Source organism: Brachyhypopomus gauderio, chromosome 8 (assembly GCF_052324685.1).
Source record: "Brachyhypopomus gauderio isolate BG-103 chromosome 8, BGAUD_0.2, whole genome shotgun sequence".
NCBI lineage: Eukaryota > Metazoa > Chordata > Actinopteri > Gymnotiformes > Hypopomidae > Brachyhypopomus > Brachyhypopomus gauderio.
The window spans coordinates 11,022,016-11,042,834 of record NC_135218.1 but is presented as its reverse complement, the minus strand read 5'-3'; the positions used below and the strand labels follow the sequence as shown (position 1 = coordinate 11,042,834).

The 20,819-nt window shown below is 42.3% G+C and overlaps 1 protein-coding gene across 1 annotated transcript in view; it reads right to left on the bottom strand.

The window, feature by feature from the left end:
- Window positions 1-4,086: 4,086 nt before the first annotated feature.
- grm2a (glutamate receptor, metabotropic 2a) overlaps window positions 4,087-20,819 on the bottom strand; it is a 26,872-nt gene continuing 10,139 nt past the window's right edge. The window contains exons 2-5 of the mRNA XM_077014373.1: window positions 12,718-13,555; window positions 9,453-10,516; window positions 4,855-5,032; window positions 4,087-4,548 (exon numbers count right to left, since the gene is read on the bottom strand). Coding sequence (XP_076870488.1) covers window positions 4,481-4,548; window positions 4,855-5,032; window positions 9,453-10,516; window positions 12,718-13,555 — 2,148 coding nt within the window. The 3' untranslated portion in view covers window positions 4,087-4,480. The remainder of the gene's footprint in view (window positions 4,549-4,854; window positions 5,033-9,452; window positions 10,517-12,717; window positions 13,556-20,819) is intronic.

The window sequence follows — 20,819 nt, the reverse complement described above, 5'->3', positions numbered from 1 at the left end:
ATCCAGTAAATATTGCATATGCAAAATAAACTGGTTATCTAAATAATTAAAACACAAGAGTATATCCTGCTTCCACCTCTAGCAATTATAAGAACGATGAACTTTTAAATTTACCCTCATTTATGATAAAAAGCAGCATTTAGTGTAATTTAACCACAATTTGCCCAGAAGAACAAGGACACGGTGCCACTGATGTTAGTCACTGCTATTAAAAGGTGTTCAATGGGTTTGAGGTCAGGGATCTGTGTAAACTGTGCGTCATATTAATATTATTAAATATGCTTCTCTGTCTGTACCAGGTACACAGGAAACACAATAACGTGGATATTCTACATACGCAAGCTTGTGAAGTGTAAATACGTTTAACACTGTTCAGCTGTAAGTCACTGTATATGGACAAGAACACTTCAAAGTAGGATATATGTATATAACACTTCAAAGTAGGTCCATGTATACATCCCATTTAGTGATTAAAGCTAGCATGTACTTGGGCTGCAATTGGCTTTGTGAAGAGATGGCTTTAGTCTGGCCCCTGGAATGTGCCAACTGCGATTTAGAGGATAATTGGCCTTGGTATTTACCTGCAGCACGAATTTAATTGTTTTCTGACCTCACAAAGTAGAGTAATCTGCTATGCTGGTACAATGTATTTATTAGTGATTTACTGAGTAATAAATTAGACATGCTGTGATTTTCATCAGTTGAGGGCGCTATTATGAACATAGAAAAGGCGTAAATGCTTCTGTCATTAAAACTATGTTGTCTTTTCACATTCAGTTTTTTATTAATGAGGAAAAAATCCGTTCTTTCATTCTACTAGATTTTGCAAAACTACCATGTCTGTTCTGTGTTCAGCTTGTTGTCTTTGTTGCAGTGCTGTTTTATGACCACTAGATGGGGATAATCTATCATGTTTTCCAGCAGCGACAGACCTAGTAAGCTATAGACACACTATTCTTCATTCTACAACCGTAAATTCGGTTACTATTTGTGTCTTTATAGAATCAGCTGTGAACTGACATGAAGTCTCATATCTTTCGTTCTGGGTGAAATGTTTAGTACTACATTTTTGAGGTGCCTTTAGTCCGTTTGGTCAGCATGATGATCTGGAATTAGAAAGTATCTGTGAAAGCTTGCAGCTAGCTTTTCATGCAGCCCTGAGCGTTGTTACCTAAAATAGCATGACATAGTTAATCAGTTTCAAAGTATTTTGTCTAGAGAACATTACGTTTTTGAAAAACTGCTCAGCATATAACGTGACAAGTGTCAAACTATGCTACACATTTTATTAGAAACACCCATCTTACACATACTGGTACTGCTCGGTGTGCCATAGATGCGTTTTGTGAGCGCACGGACGCGTACACAGTTTGTCAGCCTCCATGTCGGTTAGAAAGGACCAGTCAGTTTGTGAGAGACGGTCCACCCCTGACAGGATATGATTTGAACGGTGGACGACAGTCAACACAGCACGGTAGTGACACGGTTGTGGGTGTCAGGGTGGCGAATGCTGACCAGGCACAGTGTTGCTGCGGTTTTCATTCCTGGCAGTGTCATTGCTGTGGTTAGCCGTCCACATATATCGGATGTTCTGTGGTGAAAAGCTGCCCACATATGAAGGGCAGTAGGACACTGAGCATGACAATAAATGGTCTACAGGCTACATCTGTACACCTACAAGGTCAGTATTTTAATATAAAATTAGTGGCTGGTGGGTGTACGTGATGGTAATGACGGGGTTTGTAATTGAATGTCATGTAATGGGAAACCTAATACCAAAGGTCCCCTGCCAGGCATAATGTACATTATATGTCCAAAATAATGTAGACACTTGTTGGACATCCTGTTTCAAAACCAGAGGTCTTAATTTGATTCCCCCTGCCACTAATTAGTGTAGTCTGGCAGTGATGTTGAATGAGGAGGCCTAGCTCACAGTGGTTGAATTCTTCCCAAAGGCGTTAAAATGGGTTTGAGGTCAGGGCTCTGTGCAACTCTACATCAGACTTGTCAAACTATGCCTCCATATTCTGCTGTCACAAAGTTGGAAGGATATAAGTGTCTAAAATGCCTTTGTGATGTGTAGCATTAATATTGCCCTTCACTTGAAGTTGGGGACTCGGCTAAACCCTGAAAAACGGCCTCAGACCATTATTTCTCTTCCACCGAACCTTCATGTTGGTACTATGCATTCCACCAGGTAGTTTTCTCCTGCAATCCACCAAACCCAGATTCATCTATCAGACTGCCAGACAGTGAAGCATAATTCATCACTCCAGAAAAAAAAGGTCTGCTGCTCCAGCGCACAGCCGTGGCACGTGCTGTTCCACTCCCACTGAAGCTCGGCATTGCATGTAGTAATCTTGGTCTTGAGTGCAGCTGCTCCACCACTTAAACCCATTTTATGAAACTCACAATGTGCAGTTCTTGTGCTGATGTTGCTCCAGAGGCAATTTTAAAAAATTGGTAGTGAGTGATGCAACTGAGGATAGTGCTAGGACACGTCAGACCTGCTCTGTAGGTTTGGGTCTACCACTGGTCTGTAGGTTTGGGTCTACCACTGGTCTGTAGGTTTGGGTCTACCACTGGTCTGCAGGTTTGGGTCTACCACTGGTCTGTAGGTTTGGGTCTACCACTGGTCTGCAGGTTTGGGTCTACCACTGGTCTGCAGGTTTGGGTCTACCACTGGTCTGTAGGTTTGGGTCTACCACTGGTCTGTAGGTTTGGGTCTACCACTGGTCTGTAGGTTTGGGTCTACCACTGGTCTGTAGGTTTGGGTCTACCACTGGTCTGTAGGCTTGGGTCTACCACTGGTCTGTAGGTTTGGGTCTACCACTGGTCTATAGGTTTGGGTCTACCACTGGTCTGTAGGTTTGGGTCTACCACTGGTCTGTAGGCTTGGGTCTACCACTGGTCTGTAGGTTTGGGTCTACCACTGGTCTGTAGGCTTGGGTCTACCACTGGTCTGTAGGTTTGGGTCTACCACTGGTCTGTAGGTTTGGGTCTACCACTGGTCTGCAGGTTTGGGTCTACCACTGGTCTGCAGGTTTGGGTCTACCACTGGTCTGCAGGTTTGGGTCTACCACTGGTCTGTAGGTTTGGGTCTACCACTGGTCTGTAGGTTTGGGTCTACCACTGGTCTGCAGGTTTGGGTCTACCACTGGTCTGTAGGTTTGGGTCTACCACTGGTCTGTAGGTTTGGGTCTACCACTGGTCTGTAGGTTTGGGTCTACCACTGGTCTGTATGTTTGGGTCTACCACTGGTCTGTATGTTTGGGTCTACCACTGGTCTGTAGGTTTGGGTCTACCACTGGTCTGTAGGTTTGAGTCTACCACTGGTCTGTAGGTTTGGGTCTACCACTGGTCTGTAGGTTTGGATCCACCACTGATCTGTAGACTTGGGTCCACCACTGGTCTGTAGGTTTGGGTCTACCACTGGTCTGTAGGCTTGGGTCTACCACTGGTCTGTAGGTTTGGGTCTACCACTGGTCTGTATGTTTGGGTCTACCACTGGTCTGTAGGTTTGGGTCTACCACTGGTCTGTAGGTTTGGGTCTACCACTGGTCTGTAGGTTTGGGTCTACCACTGGTCTGTAGGTTTGGATCCACCACTGATCTGTAGACTTGGGTCCACCACTGGTCTGTAGGTTTGGGTCCACCACTGGTCTGTAGGTTTTGGTCTACCACTGGTCTGTAGGTTTTGGTCTACCACTGAGTCATAGCTGAGGTGCTGCTCCTGGAAGCTTAAGTCTTACCATAAAAGCACTTACAGTTTACTGGCCATTTATGGCAGTGCAGAAATTTTCCAAACTGTATTGTGGTAAAGATGGCATCTTATGACAGTTATGAGCTCTTTAGTAGTACTCATTGTACTGCCAGAGTTTGTCTATGGGGATCACCTAGGTATGTGCTTAATTACATACACTGGGTAATTACACAATGGGTCACCAAACTCAATCACCAGGAGTGGTTTTGTCCATACAGAGTATATTAACAATGTTTATTAAAACTTAACTTAAAACTTAAATTAAAATTTAACTCAGTAGACATATGAAACAAACAAATCAGCTACTAATCCCCAATATTTATATAAAACACATTTTATTTACATAAATTACAAGAAAACACAAACCCAAATCACCAAAAATCTACATTAAAAACATCCTGCATATAATACATTAAACAGATTTACTATGATTTTACTCCATATCTCAAATAATACTTTTTCATATTCTTCATAAAAAGAAGGGGGTATACAGAGCTTTAATTGGCATCCCATTGTAAGTTCTAACTAGTCAAGATAGAGCAAGAAAGAGAGAGAATGAGAGAGAGAAAACTGTATAATTGTACTCACAGCACGTTGAGAACAAGATTAATGGCACTCTTTACTGAGAGTGGCCTCCTTAATATCAGCAAACACCTGTTGTATTGACTAATGATAAGAGTAATCTGTGTAGCACATGTGGCAGATGAAGTGTAGTCCTTCACAGAGACGATGTTGTCGAGTCCACTACTTCTCTCCCATTACAGACTGTCGGCACAACATTGGAGACTGACACCACAGGGCAGAAAACTCAAGATTAGTCACTCAGCGCCATGTGCTGCTTTAACACAGCTCATAAACACCAGCAAGGCAGATATGATCAAAGGTCATTCTGAGACGACTGGCCTATGAAACCCTGTGTCATTTTCTGATTTCGTCATTAACTCCATTCAATAACCCCGTTGTTCTAGGTGTACTGGAACCTTGTTGGGATCATTTGATAGTAAGTGGGTGTATGTGTTGCGGTGTCTCAGCTGGGGTGTCAGGCCGGGGTCCTCCTGGCTGCTGATGGTGACGGTGGCAGGGGCAGCGTACCTTGAGAGAAGCTGGAGCCGGGGCCGGTGGTGACGCTGAAGCGCGTGGTGGCCACCCGTAGAGTGGTGACGTTCTTCTGCGGCTGAAACAGGATGATGTGGATCTTGGGAGCGAAGAGGCAGCCCAGCACAACGGAGCCACTCAGACTCACCGAGATGCACATAGTGGTGGTCTGCACCTGAGAGAGCACGGACACACACAGGGGGGGGTTTACTTTATTAAATCACCTGAGGGTTGGAACACTTACATTATTCATTTCTGTTCTTTATTATGGTTGTGACAGTATAAAGGGCAGGATTTCCAAGACCTTTTTAAAAAGCAGGATGGCCTCTTACGTGGAGATAAGCTCAGGTCTATTAGTATGTGTTCTTATGTGGTGTGGACGCTAAAGTCTCCCTTTTTGGGCTGTATCCATATTTCCAGATGGTTATCGCTAGTGGTCCCAGTTTCATATTAAGGGCATTGCATCTGATATGAGCCTTGGAGATGCATTTTCATGCATGCTTACAAATAAATATACAAAATACTGTACCTTCTGATTATGTATATTTAAGGGTTTACATGTGAGCCAAAATAAAGGTAAAGGATAAAGACTTCTGGTACGCCTTGGAGATGCATTTTCATGCATGCTTACAAATAAATATACAAAATACTGTACCTTCTGATTATGTATATTTAAGGGTTTACATGTGAGCCAGAATAAAGGTAAAGGATAAAGACTTCTGGTACAGATGGATAATAGCAAACTCTGTCATTACAACCACAAAATGATTTCTTGTGATCATGATCTTGAAGCTAATATCTATAACTGAAATGTGCAACTGAGACTAACACAGGTGAGATTGACCTTCACTTACTGGCTGGAGTTCACTTGTATCTCACGGATTTGAGATCTGTGTCACATTCTACTTTATTCATTGGGATAACTGAATTTAGCTTGGGTCATTTCCCCTTGACTAGTCATAATTTGGATATTATGGATTTTTTTTACACTAAAACCAAAGCATTTAATGCATACATTAACTATTTCAGTTCATATATCTAAATATCAACAGTTTCTAAAACAAAATGTTGCTATATCCCATGTTGTATTCTTGTTCTATTTGACGACCTTGAACTAAATGCCATCTTCGAGGAGCACAGTGTGGGGCCGTGGGTTTTCCACAAATAGCTGTATGAGAGTTTGTGAAGGAGAGCCATTGCGTAACCAGAGATGAGTGCTTTACAGGGGCTTTAACCAGTCCAGCCCAATGGAGTGGAGTGGTAAGTGTGTCCAGGAAGACTGGCTCCTCTCTCTCTGGACACTGCCAATCGCATGTGTTCTGGATCAGACGTAGATTCATTAGAGAAAATAGCTTTTCTTGTTTGCTTGGTATTCCTATAGGTGATAGCAAAGACAAGCTTTTTAAATGTCCTGATAAGCATATATGTTTGATATCGTGATATTTGTTCAAATGCATCATCTTGGTCATGCTTCAGTCCATCAGATATCATGGCTGTTAATAGAACAAATTAATAATGACTAATTCAGTCTCCACATCTATTCACTGTTAAGGCCAGATGAGTACTATAAATGTCACAATGCACTGGTCCCAACCTATGAGGGACACGCCCACTTACACACACACACACACATATACACACCCATGCTCTCGGGCACTGCCCCACTCATTATACCCTCATTATCCGTTTATCCCCTGCACCTGTTCCTCACTGCTTTTCTCTTTCACCGGTGACTACGATCCGTAGGTCCTGCTGTCCTCGGAGTGATTATTGACCATTATTGACCTGAAGGCACTGGTGACTGTACTCACTACATTTAATGTGTGAGACTGCCAAGAGTTCAGTCTGCTTCACTGCCAGCTTCTGCTTTATGTTTGAAGTCATTATGGATAATGGACTGTAAAACTAACCTCACACTTAGCACTCCCTCATTGCTGCCGTTACAATAAAGAGTGTGCATGCTATAAAGAGTCTGAGTTCTATGAAGAGTCTGAGTACTACAGAGTCTGAGTTCTATATACAGTCTGAGTTCTATAAAGAGTCTGAGTACTAGAGTCTGAGTTCTATAAAGAGTGAGTACTAGAGTCTGAGTACTAGAGTCTGAGTTCTATAAAGAGTGAGTGCTAGAGTCTGAGTACTAGAGTGAGTTTTAGAGTTTGAGTACTAGAGTTTGAGTACTAGAGTCATATGTCTGTACTGTCCCCCAGATCCTGCTAGTGCTTCTTCTAAATGAAATATTTACCTTATCAATATGACAAAATAAACACAAAATGTGAACCCAATAAGGATGCTATGTTTACATTTACATGTTGTGTCTGTGTATGTGTGTGTGTGTGTGCACATCTGATTCTTTGCTTGTTTGGGTTTATTATGTATTTTTAAAAATAATTATTTGCTTTGAAAATTAAAATATTTAGTATTGATTGTTATTTTTGCTATTTGGGTTATGATTGGGTTTAACTGCATGCAACAGCAATACATAGTTTGTCAAGGATGTCTGTGTGAGTGTGTGTCCTTGTGGGTGGGTCAGTTTTAGGTCTCTCAAAAGCACATTTTCCCCCAAACATGGGCCTCAGCTGGAATTCTGCCGAAATTGTCATAACACTCCACCACACATCAATGCATGCATTACACACACACACACACACACACACACACACAACACTCCCAGAAACACCCCTTCCTTTAATCATTCCTCATTGCATCATTAGAGGCAGGGACAGCCAGCCCATCCTCACCCAACACCTGTGGTTTAGTAACAATGTGTTTCCACACTGTGTTAGACAGGCCTCTCACTGAGCATAGCAGTGCTGTGTTGCAGCCTGTGTGATCAACCTCTGGTCCGCTGGGCTTCCTCTGGGCAAACCACCTTCAGCAGAGTGCACGCCACACACTCTGCATGCGTAACCACACTCATATGGCTTGGCTTCACACCTCACTTTGCACTGGATAACGTCTCCCACTCTCACACGTTTCCCTCCTTCTTGCTCTCGGTGTTTTCTTGTTCCAAGCCTCCCTCAGTTCCTGTCTCTTCTCCTTCCTGCTCACCTCCTCTACACATCATCTCCCCTCCCAATGTCTTCACCACATTTCTAAAGATCTTCCTAGCTCTTTTGTAACAACCGAAGCATGTTTAAATGTGCCTGCACTGCCCTTAGAATCTCGGGGAGACGTATCTAAACTATTTTTGCTGTGACTATTAATACCAACACATGGCCATAAAGCCCCATAAAATTACATAACTATCGAAAGGTATCTGTCATTAACAGCACTTGATGGAAAGGGGCTCAGAAAGATTCAATTCACACTCCAATAAGTTGCCATGGTGTCATCACCCTCACTCTCTCCACTGAGCAGCTTCCCAGACACATGAAACAAGAGCTGATCCTTTCATCATCACGATAGACAGACGATCAAAGGGATTTTTCTATCTGTCGCCTGAAACAGCAGGTATTGGCCATAAGGCAAACTCACCGTATCACACTGTTATGAATACGGCATATACAGCAGAGACAGCTCAAGAAGTTGGAAGAGGTTATCTCACAGAAACCGTTGAAATAGAAATAAGAGGTTTTGTATTGACTGTACCTGCAGTGTGATTTAAGTCACTGTGGAAGCATTTGTTAGAAAATAGCCTGGAGCTCTGATAAGTTTGCCTCCTTAAAGAAATAAAAACATGAATTAGGGAACATTTTGGAGATCTGAGCAGCTGGACCCCATAACAATAGTTCAAAAATGTAATATAATTACTTTCACTACTCAGAGCAAAATTGGGGGGGGATCAGATATACTGATGTTCAACGCCTGTAGTGCAGCAGTATCTGTGAAGGTGTAAGAGTTCTCTTTAAGCTGTCTGAAAGGTAACATTCTGGAAAAAACTACTAGCTTGGTCATGGCTTGGTTGCACCTTTAGGACGTGGCCTTAAACATCACTGGATGCCACCTAAAGAATCTTCTATGTCTCAAAACCAGGACACTGCTGGAAACAAGAGCTGTTCATGGATGCACAAGAGCTTGTTTTGTTTTCAGATAATGACATAGCAGCAAGAATATAGTAGTGCCAACTAACTATTAATTAATCATTAAACAATTGGGACATTGAGACAGCTGATGGCAGCACTTGGGTAAGACACACAAGCTTTTAGCATGAGCCCACAGACTGAAGTAATTAGTGTATGACAGGGGTGCCCAAGTGCGGTTCAGATGATCTAACACTCTAATAATAAGAAGCTAATACTGTTCTAATAATAAGGAGCTACTGGAGAACCTGATTAACTGGGATTAATTTGTGTCATATTAGGGTTGGAACTATACTCTGCAGGGTGGCAGGTCACCAGGACCAGATTTGAGCTCCCCAAAGAACTTGTGAATGTTTCTGGGTTGTTTTCCGAATTGTTTCTGTATCATTTTGTGCTGTTTAGATTTTGTGATTTTTAGATCTTTAGTCTACATAGTCAAGTTTTGTCTTAAAGTTGATAGAGAGGAGTATTTGTACTATGCTGATAGGTCATATCTTTCAGCTGAAATTCTATAAAGCCCCTGTGAAGAGTAATGGAACAGCTGTCAGAGCTACAGCTCAACTTGAATCTGCCTACCCTGTAGTCACTGGCTGTGACGTAGAAGATTGGCTGAAAGGCCAGCCAGATGATGCAGGTGGTGTACATGGTGAAGCCGATGAACTTGGCCTCGTTGAAGTTCTCGGGGCACTTCCTGGTCTTGAACGCGTAGAAGGTGCAGAGGATAATGAGCACGCAGTTGTAGGTGAGCGACACCAGCATGCTGGAGTCCTTACTGTTGCACTTCAGCCGGACTACGTCCCTCCTCTCGGGACTGACCTCCTTCCTCACGCCCGGCGCCTCCACCAGGAGCCACACCACCACCACCAGCAGCTGGCAGGAGATGAGCGCGGCGCAAATGGCCACCTGCGAGGCGGGGCTGATGAACCTCGGCCTCTGGGCGCCGTCCTTCACGCCGTTGAAGATCCGGGCGATGCGGTTGGTCTTGGTGAGGAGGGCGGAGTAGCACACGGCGAAGGAGGTGCCCAGGCAGAGACGCCGCAGCGTGCACACCACCGCCGACGGCTTGGCGATGTAGATGAAGGTCATGCAGTAGCAGAGGAGCACGCCCAGCAGCAGGATGTAGGAGAGCTCGCGCCCGCTGGCCTTCACCACCGGTGTCTCGTTGTTCTTCAGGAACAGGCCGATGACGAAGAGCGTGCAGAAGATGCCCAGGCAGGCGATGGTGACCGGCCCCACGGCCCAGGCGTCCTCCCAGTGGATGTATTCCTCAGGCAGGTCATAGCAACCCGTCAGGTTTTCCAGGGGCCACTGGCCAAAACTGCAATCGGCGCAGGTGAACTCATCCAGCAGGTACTGGTAGGGTTGGCAGGGGATGCAGATCCAACAGCACACGTCGCCGGGCTGCATGCTCTTTATCTCGTTCTTCCTGCAGGGGTCGCTACACTGCGATGTGGGAATCACTGGGCTCTCCCAAGGGATTAGGCTGGTGTTTAGGCTCAGGCTCTGAGCCCAGTAGCCCACTTTGCTGTACATATATACACCGTCCTCCTTGTGGTAGTGGAAGATGTTGTAGCGGCCCAGGCTGTCCCCGTACGCATCGAATTGAACGGTGTTCTCTGTGTCAACCGGACGAAACGGAGCTGCAAAGACAGAAGACATACAGTATGGCAAAGCTGCAACAAGGGGACTTTTAGTTTGGCCAGAGAGCATAATATATTTCCTGTATGAAAGGAAGTTGGTAAACCTTTAGGACAAGTATATATGTAAAGCCCCTACATGGCTTACAGTTTCAAAAGGCTCACGTTTCAGGTTTGCATTTTCACTGGACACAGGTGCATGCACTACATGTATATAATTGAGGCCAGAAGGTTGATTCACATGTTTGCCTTGTTGCTTTGATGTGATTTCACAACTCTTGAAAGAACATCAAAAATAGATCAGTTAAGAAGGGAAAAAAGGAACGTGATTTGAAACATTGATAGGGTTTGTCATTGCAGTTCTGTTGATAGCTATGCCAAGGGTGCCAGGCAGTCCTTCCTATTTGTTTAATCAGTACTGAAAAAAATTCAATTTGTAATGAAAACAAGATACGACAATTTCTGGCTAATGAACAAATCACAGTCATGAATTATTTCCCTACAGAAACAGTAGCCACGATTCAGTCCAATTGTCAGGCAGCTTGTCTCCCTCAATCCCAGTGATCACACATCCAGTCACACGAGCCTCATCACCAGATTATTAATCACACCTGTTTCCATGATTATCTGTCTATTTATATATCTGGCATTTGGCATTTCCCTTGTGTTAAATATTGCTGTTATCCTAGTGTGTGAATTTAGTGGTTTCACTTACTGCTTTGATGGTACCAGCCTCGTTCTTGATCCTTTCTGGGTTTGTCTGCCTTTTCTATTTTGCTCTGCTGGTTTTGACCAGGACTGTTTTCCTCTGTGGGTTTGTATTCTGGCTTGGTGTGGCGATCTGCCTGTTGTTGTTTTGACCCTTGCTCTAAACTGCTTTATTTCATTTTTTCATGATTTCATTTTTTAAAACATTTAGCAGTACACAGCTAAACTATTACAAAGAAGAAACACACTGACTGCAGCTGATTCATTCAACACAACATAGTAACGTACAGGTCTAGCTCTCTGATTCATAGGCCCGGCTCTTTGACATTATTTCAGGGTTTTATCTTGCCACTTGATATTAAAGTGTTAACTTGAATGAATTTTGGTCCTATTGTATTCTACAGATATACCTACAGCATGACACAATAGTGTTTTTTATATCTGGCATGAGATTTCTGAATGCATTATTTATGCTGAGGATAAAACTTCTTTCCCATTGTCAACAGTGTGACAAAAGAACTCTCAGAGCCTGCAGGTAATACTAAATATCTCGGTGCTGCAGACTGAATCACAATAGTGTTCCTTATCTTCAAGAAGTGGAAAGCAATCGAAATAAGGCTCAGCTGCTCTGAGAAATGACTTTGTATGAGTAATTATTTTAAATCCCATTTCTATTTAGGAAACCCAAGAGCAGACCTGAATGTAGTAAGTAATTGAAGGTAACTTTGGTTACTTTCAATGTGTAAAACTGAATGCAAAACAAAACACAATCATCTATACTGTAAGCAGTAAATGTTAAACTGTTCGTGATTGGCCAGTGACAGATTTAGTTCATTTTGCTCTGATGTCCAGTATACAAGATTTGAAATAATATAATATATACTTACAACTGAATGTTATACACAGTATAACAATTTTTATACAGCCTCTTTTATACTGACAAACCTTTTAAAATGTATCTTATTTTTGCACATCTCTGACAACATCCAGGATCGAGTTCTTATGTGAATGTTTATCTTTATAAATAAATTATGTATTGTTTGTCTTTTGTGGTCTGTATTCCCACACATGGGTGGATTAAGGCTGGCCTAGGACTAAATTGACCATAAAACTGACCACTGGAAATATTTTCATCTATGTTCGTTAGGCTTAATATGGGTCTGGTTGATCTACTCTGATATTTCAGAACATTATGGCTTTAATTTCATGATATGACTCTCACTGGCTCACCCAAGTACACACACATAGGTAACCTCAAATGACAGTCAGCTTTTGGTTTAGTCATTTTCCTATCCAGTGGGTTCAAGCACACAGTCAAACCCCCAAAGCTGCACCACTGCCAAATGACTTATGGACTGTGGCATGGATTCACATTTACATCATGAAACAATAATTATGAAATTGTAATTATTCTTCATAGAAATAGTTACCATTTTTCATATTGGTAATAATTTCTATGAGCAGGGACCATAGAAGTGCACGTTCCGATCACTCACCATCAAACTTTGTCTTTAAGATGTAGTCCTTATAGAACTTCTTCCCATTTACTGGTTTCATGGCACTGCAGACTTTGGTGCTATTCAGACATACTGCTTGCCGCATGTTGTGCAGGGCGTGTGCCATCGCATACACGGCATTCACCACAAACATAATCTTGGATTCTTGCTCAAACTTGCCATTGCGCAAGGCATGCTTCCCACAGCTGAGGTCGTGCAGACTGCACTGGAAGTGATGCTCCCAGAATTCTCGGAACCAGGGGTTGCGGGTGTTGTTGTAAGGGTTTAGGCTGGTGAAGTACTCTGCAAACTCTTGGATGGGGTATGAAGCAAGCTCGATGGTAAAAGCTCCATCTGCCACTGACTCGCTGCCCTTCACCACACTCTCCTGCGCACCCCAGCCATCGCTAGCCACCCAGATGAAGGAGACGTTCATGCGGTTCGCTGAGACTAGAAGTTCCCTGGCGTCCTCGCCCCTAGTGAAGAGGATCACGACCTTAGCATTGGACTTCTGCAACAGCGACCTGATGACTGCTTCGTAACTGTAGCGGTCCATGGAGCGGCTAACTTTGGCAGATGTGGCGATGCAGATTTGCAGAGCTCTGGCCTCCTGCTGAAACGCGTCGATGCCAGTCTCTCCGTAATCGCCCTCGGAGGCAACGGTGGAGACGTAGGTCCAGTTGAAGTAGCGCAGGATCTCAGCCATGGCCTTGGCTTGGTAGAAGTCCGGGGGTACTGTTCGAGCAAAGTAGTCGTAGCGCGACTTATCACTAAGCTTAGCACTAGTTGAGGCATAGCTGATTTGGGGAATCTGGAAAAGTCGCAAGAGATTGGCCACCTGTAAGAAAACAGAAGGGTTCATGAGATGAGTCTTCTGGCACTGTGATGTATATTCATGCTGTGCATGAGCACCAATTATGGGAAAGATAATACTGATCGCAGAATGGCACAGCATAAAACAGTAAGCAAAATAGACATCTAAGGAGAGAGCTAGGCAAGCCAAAACATGTATCACATAAGTCTCTACAGTAGGACATCTTAGATACTTGGAATCTTCTCTGAAGGAAATGTAGAATTTGATTGGTCTTCCATGTATTGTTGCTGAAAAAGCAGTGTTTTTACCATTTAGAATTGTAATATTTGGAGTTATAGCTGAAATTGCTGAAGCTTTAATAATCAATTCCCTTCATAAAACCAAACAAAAAAAAACATCCATAGAAACCTTTATTACATACTCTTAATAGTATAGGCAGTCTGGCACTACAGTGATACAGTTACTATTACTATTAATTATAATAATATCCCATTCCACATTCCACACGCAGGCTGGCCAGCAAGTTGTTCCAAGCTAAAATATTAAGTTATCTTCACCCAGTCAATCAGTGACTTTTAGACTGATCTAGGCAGCCTAGCAAAGACAGGAGATTCCATCTATAATTCTTGTTCAGACACCCTATTAATGCATCCATGTGCTCATCGACATTTACTCTTTGTCCAAAACTTTCTTTCTTTTAAACACATTAAAATTATTTCACAAGACATCCTTCTGAGGCAGAATCATTTTTCATGATCTACATAGCACACGCCACAGACTTCAGAGAGCCATTGTGATTCAGTGCTCCAGGGTTAGACACCTCACAGCCAGAGCAGAGTTGTCAGATACACTAAAACCATGACTCTATAAATCAGCATATTCAACATTGAGCACATTTTCAGTTAAAAAAATTAATAATTCAGCCTTCCTTACTTTCTTAGGATGGTAGCGCTTGACTACACAACTTATTCTGTTTCTCCGTGGGGACAGGCATAAGTGATATCCTAATGATAACCTAATGGCTGATACCTTAAAAGAAAAGGGCAATTGACTTTTATGAGTACTGTTTCCATCGCTGATTCTAATTTCAGTTTAGACTCATTTATGACACCAAGACATCTCAGAGGAGATCCTGCTAAGCACATTTATGTCATTCTGTACACAGACTGCCATCGAGCGCAGGGCCCTTGGTCTCTCTGTGTCTTTGCGCTCTAGCCTGGAGCTTACTGGTTTTTTCTCCCTCAAACTCGGTCTTCCTGAAGCCTTCGAGGAAGGACATATGATCATGCCAAAGGGAAAAAGACACATTTTAGTTAAGATTCCCTTTAGTCCTCTGCATGTCTCTCCTGGCAGGTACTCTAAAAGACCTCATTACATGCATGAGTACATGGTTCAGCTCAGTGACATCCAGATGAGCCAATGTAGGGATTATTAAAAATATTTTTTGACATCTCTGTGCCTTCTAGTCTTTAAAGTAGATTTTGCAAAGTGCCAAAATGATTTTCACTGTGTAATATAGTTCTGAGTTACATCAATCATCATTTTTAGTTCAGTAATGTTTGCTTATATTTGATCTTTTTGAGGTTTTCCTTTCATTCAATACTTGTCAGCTTTCGTTGCTAGCAGACTAAAATATAAACCAGTGTCCTCAATTAGAAAAATTCAGTTGGATGCTTCAAGACCATGTAATGATCCATGCCTTTCACAAAGAAAGATCCATAGAATCCTTCATTACAGACTCATAGTACTGCACTGTCAATACTGTCATATCATGTTAAGGTTTTCCCACTACCTGCTTTCTGTAGATCATGAGGAGAGGGCAACATGAAGTGATCATCTTACTCTTTCTATAGGTGTTGCTATAGAAACAGGAGTAAAATGAAAGGGTGACTTTGAGGAATTGGGAGGTTAATGTTGAAGAGGTTTATTTCCCCAAAGGTTCATCACCTCCACCGAGAATAACTTTACAGAGAGTTTGTCACACAACATTATGTTTAAAATCTTCTGTACTTAAGTCATCCTGACAGCACGTATTTGAAAAGGTGATATCTGGAGACAGCTGCCAGGCTGTCTGAGAATGACAGTTTCCTCAGTGCTTGCTACCCAAAACAAACACAAACACCATTATATAATGCATAAGGTAGCGTGGTGTAGAATCTGAGAATAAAGAGTCTGAATAGAGATCTCTTTTCAGAAGGTAATCATCAGTTCCAGATTGCCTTGATACAAATCTTTCTGACAACCAGAAACTATAGTATTTTTGTATGTTTTCAGCATTTAAATACTCTATATTGTCTCTCAGTCTCCGATCTAATTCATCCCAAATGTGTCCTGTCAGGTTGAGGTCAAGACTGTGCAGGCCATTCAAGTTCATCCACACAACCACACCAAACTCTGACATCCATGTCTTTATGGGCCTTGCTTGTTGGAAGAGGAAGGGGCCAGCTCCAAACTAAGGGGCCAAGCCCAGCTCCTGAAAAACAACCCCACACCATAATCCCCCCTCTACCAATCTTTACACTTGGCACAGTGCAGTCAGACAAATGCCGATCTTGCCAAACCCAGACTCGTACATCAGATTGCCAGATGGAGAAGCACGATTCATCACTCCAGAGAACGTGTCTCCACTGCTCTAGTCCAGTGGCAGCGTGCTTTACACCACTGCATCCAACGCTTTGCATTGCACTTAGTGATGTATGGCTTGGATGCAGCTGCTCGACCATGGAAACTCATTCCATGAAGCTCTCTGCGCACTGTTCTTGAGCTAATCTGAAGGCCACACGAACTTGGATGTCTGTAGAGATTGACTCTGCAGAAAGTTGGCGACCTCTTTGCACACTTCAGCATCTGCTGACCCCACTCTGTCAGTTTACGTGGCCTAGCAGTTAGTTGCTGAGTTGTTGTCGTTCCCAAACACTTCCATTTTCTTATAATACAGCTGACAGTTGACTGTGCAATATTTAGGAATGAGGAAATGTCATGACTGGATTTGTTGCACAGGTGGCATCCCATCACAGTTCCACGCAGGAATTCACTGAGCTCCTGAGAGCGACTCATTCTTTCACAAATGTTGCAAATGCAAAAATAGTCTGCATGCCTAGGTTCTTAATTTTATACACCTGTGGCCATGGAAGTGATTGGAACACTAGATTCTGATCATTTGGATGGGTGAGCGAATACTTTTGGCAATATAGCAGGGGCACAGATGGCACTGGGGACGGGGGGGACATGTCCCCTCCAGATTTATATTGACCCCATCCGAAATCTAGCATCTACAATATATATATATATATATATATATATATATATATATATATATATATATAATTAGTGGAATCAACACAATCCAGGAAGCCTGAGCAAAATCCTGGTGAGGACTTTTAATCGCGGCACCTGGAATTGACAGCACTAAAATATATATATATATATTGTACAGCTTGGTCCCCCTCACTTCAGAATTTCCATCTGCGCCCATGCAATATAGTGTATGTATTTTTTGCAGAAACCAATAAAGCTTTAGTAAATTATATGTAATACAAATTACAAACCCAATTTCTCACTTGTACTACCTGCAATCCTGTTCACTCCAGTATTCATCAGACCACATTATTAACAATAGTTTTGCTTGCCTTTAGCTTTATATGTATAATAAGCAGGTGTGTTTTTTTGTGATATTCTTGTAAAGGTTCCGTGTGATCTGTGCTGCTGATTCTACTGCGTGCAGCAGTCGACGTAGGGCTAGTCTCACTCTCCACAGGCCGTTCCTGAGCACAGTAATAAAGCCTGTCCTCCACACAGCAGAAGGGGGCATTTCTAACATAATGTGCACTGTCCCCGAGGGGGTGTATATGACTCAATCATGACAACTAGTGTGAAAAATGTGTGTCCCGTGACATTAACTGGTCAGACCAAATTGCCAGTAGTCTAAAAAATCTAAATGAGCCTGGCAGAAGACAGATAAGTACTATAAGGTAAATATGGCAGAGCTGTTGAGACCCGTAATACCCATTGAGCAATTCACATAAACAGTAACTTTTTCAAAGCATTCAGAGCTCAAAGACGCATTCCACAATTAAGAGCTGTGCTACACAAACAAGAACTGCATAATACTCTGAAGAATATTTTTCAAACATACTTAGTGAAGCATTTCAAATAGATTCATTTTGATCAGCTTTAGGTCACTTTCCCATAGTGGGATGTGCTGGCTGACACAAACATATTACGTGTGGAGTTCATACCTTTTCTCATGGACTATAGCTGACAGCAGCTATAATATTCAATTAAGGAAATTAACACGTGCATGCAAAGTTGAGCGGATTATTCCTGGTAATAGGATGATGACTCTTGAATCGACAGAGCTGCATGTGCCATATGAATATAAATTCGGCCTCTATATAATTTCATATGCATATAAACAACCAAAATCCCTTCATGAAGGAAAATAAACCCTTGCCATGATTGGGCAAAGAGCATCTGGGCAGTGAGAATTGTGGGGTTTGGAGTTTGACAGTCCCCTCATGCCTCATTCATTTACTCTACAGCCACAGAGTGGCACGCTGTCACTTGCTTCTCCTCCACAACCTCCACTGTGCTGACATTTTAGTTAGAGAGAGAGAGAGACCGACAGACAGACAGACACTTACACAGTGATGCAAAAATAGAGAACAGAGAGACACATGGGGAGGGGGTCTGAAAATACTATCATTCCACTGGAGACTAAAACTTAGTTCAGACAAATTGAATTCAAATTAATTTAGATACACTAAGGATGACAGTAATCCTTAATGTCAGAGACATATGGTGTAACAGTGTTATCCAGTATTAGTGGTCCAGTATTAGTATTAGTGTTAATTCTGTCAGATAGCAATATGACATCCTGCTCTCATTATAATACCCTGCTCTGATTTATTGGTTTCTGAATAAAATATAATTTTCACATGTGTATGTACAGTATGTAGATACATCATGAGATCAAATGACAAAAACAGTGTAAGCACAGGTGGAGTGGATGTTCTCCCCACAATTGTATTATTAAAACATACCGTAAACAGCACAACAGCTGTGACAACAGCTGATCATGTCTGAGGTTTTTCTTTACAGTGCTTGGAATTGAGATTGTGTGACAATGTGACAGAAACACATTTGAAGGTTGATGACTGGTGTTAATGTAAGTCTATAGGTCACTGCATGATAAACATTTGTGTACTTAATCGTGGCTGTTGTTAAATTTAGTTGGATTTATCTTGTGCATTAGCAAACAAATAGGTTGCCTAGAAAAGGAAACCATTTCATATTTCCCAGGCTTTTGAAATCAGAAAAAAAAGAAAAGTGAGCTACTCTAAGATTCTGTCAAGACCTGTGTCTGCACTGGGTCTGCTATCCTCAGTGCTAACATTAACTTTTAATCTTTTAATCCTCCCGCACCACAGGAAGACGTTGGAATACTATTTATGTTGTCTTAACAAAGCCAACATTGTTTTTCAACTTATTCTGGTACATGCTGAAGGCAATTTAGCTGATGGGGTAGTTGTGGTTGGGGGACTGTGGGGTATTTGAGGCTAAGGGGATAAGCTGTTGGGGTAGTTGTTGTTGAGGGGTTATTTTAAGTTTAATGTTATCTTGACAATGTCACGGTGAGGCGGCCCCCTACCGGCCGCCTCTGTCCACAGCGGCTGTGTTGTTGTTGTTTTGTGACGTCGTGTACGCCCCTCAGGTGGGCGGAGCCCGTGATCCGTTCCCACCTGATGGTCGTTTGTCTGTCTATATATGCCTTGTCTTTGTACCAGTTGACCGCTGGTCATTATATCCTTAATTCGGATCTATTGCACGGGTTTTAGGTTTGCACACTTTATATTAAACCACCCTTTTTCCCTGAGACTTGGCGTGATCGCTTCCTTTTTGTTGCTCACACCTGCCCGTCACAGACAAAGCAGCTAAAAAGGAAAAAAAGGTCTGTTTTAATTTTAATAACCTGATAAATACTGTTAAATAATGTTATATATGCTTTTAAAAATGAAACATAATTTGCTTTAGTACAGTTGTGACTGCAGGGTAACTTGGCTGTTGTGGACATTTTCATTATGTCACAAAACCACAAAATTTGGCACAAATATAATCCCCATACAGGAATAATGTGCTTGCACTTTTGGAACACAGCAGAATTACAGCTTTTAGGTATCAGCCCATAAGGGGGATTATTTCATGTAGGAATGATTGGCGGAATGTTCGGTAAAGGTAAGATTCCATGACATCAAAGTTGGTCAGACTCACAGGACACACATATGGACCCTCTTCTCTCTCCCATTCCCTCAATATTTACATGGACAGCCTAAAGCATCCCTCATGTATTACCCTTATCCACAATAACCCCCTCAGCTCAATACCTCCAACTACCACCTTCAAATACTCTGACATCTAAATATCTCCTGATAGTGACAGCTACCCCCACGGTAAATTATCCTTCAACCTAGATTACCCCAGAGCCTAAAATACCCCAATAGCTAAATAACCCAATTACCCCAAAATAAACTACCCGCACAGCAAACAAATACCCCATTAACTAAAGTGCCCACAACACCTGTCCCATCAGATGAATTGCCCACAACTGCTACTCCATCAGCCAGACAGCCTTCAATCACACTACCCTCAAGGTTAAATACGTCTAAAGCAAACAAATACCCCATATCCAAACACCCCTCAACCAGAATTACTCCCAAACTCCACCACAACTACCCTGTCAGTCAAATTGCCCTCAACCACAACAACCACACCTACCCCAACAGCTAAGTATCCTTAAGCCTTGGCAGTGTCTTACACAATTACTCCAAATCTATTATAAATGTAATACTCAACCAAAATTAGCCACCATAGTCAAACGGCACTCAAACAACAATATTCCAACATTGAAATATACCCCTCAACCACAATTACCTCTCAGCCAATTTGCCCTCAAATAAATTATCGACCACAGCAAAAACCTACAGTATCAGCCTTGAGCTTTCAACCACACCTTCCACAACGGCTAAATAATCTCTCAGCCTCAACTGCACCAGAGCAAACTACATTTAATTTTAGGTTAAATGGCACTGAACATCATATAACAGTATTTTAGGATTTCAACAGCATTTCAATATCTAATTTTACATTTAAATTGCATTTTACATCATTTAACAGTATTTATCATACTATCTGTCTTGTCATATCTTTAGGCATGACGCTGCTAAATGAGAGAGTCTTTGCCTTGCCTACCTTCACTGCAGCTTTCTCTGGGTTAAATTTCATATAGCGA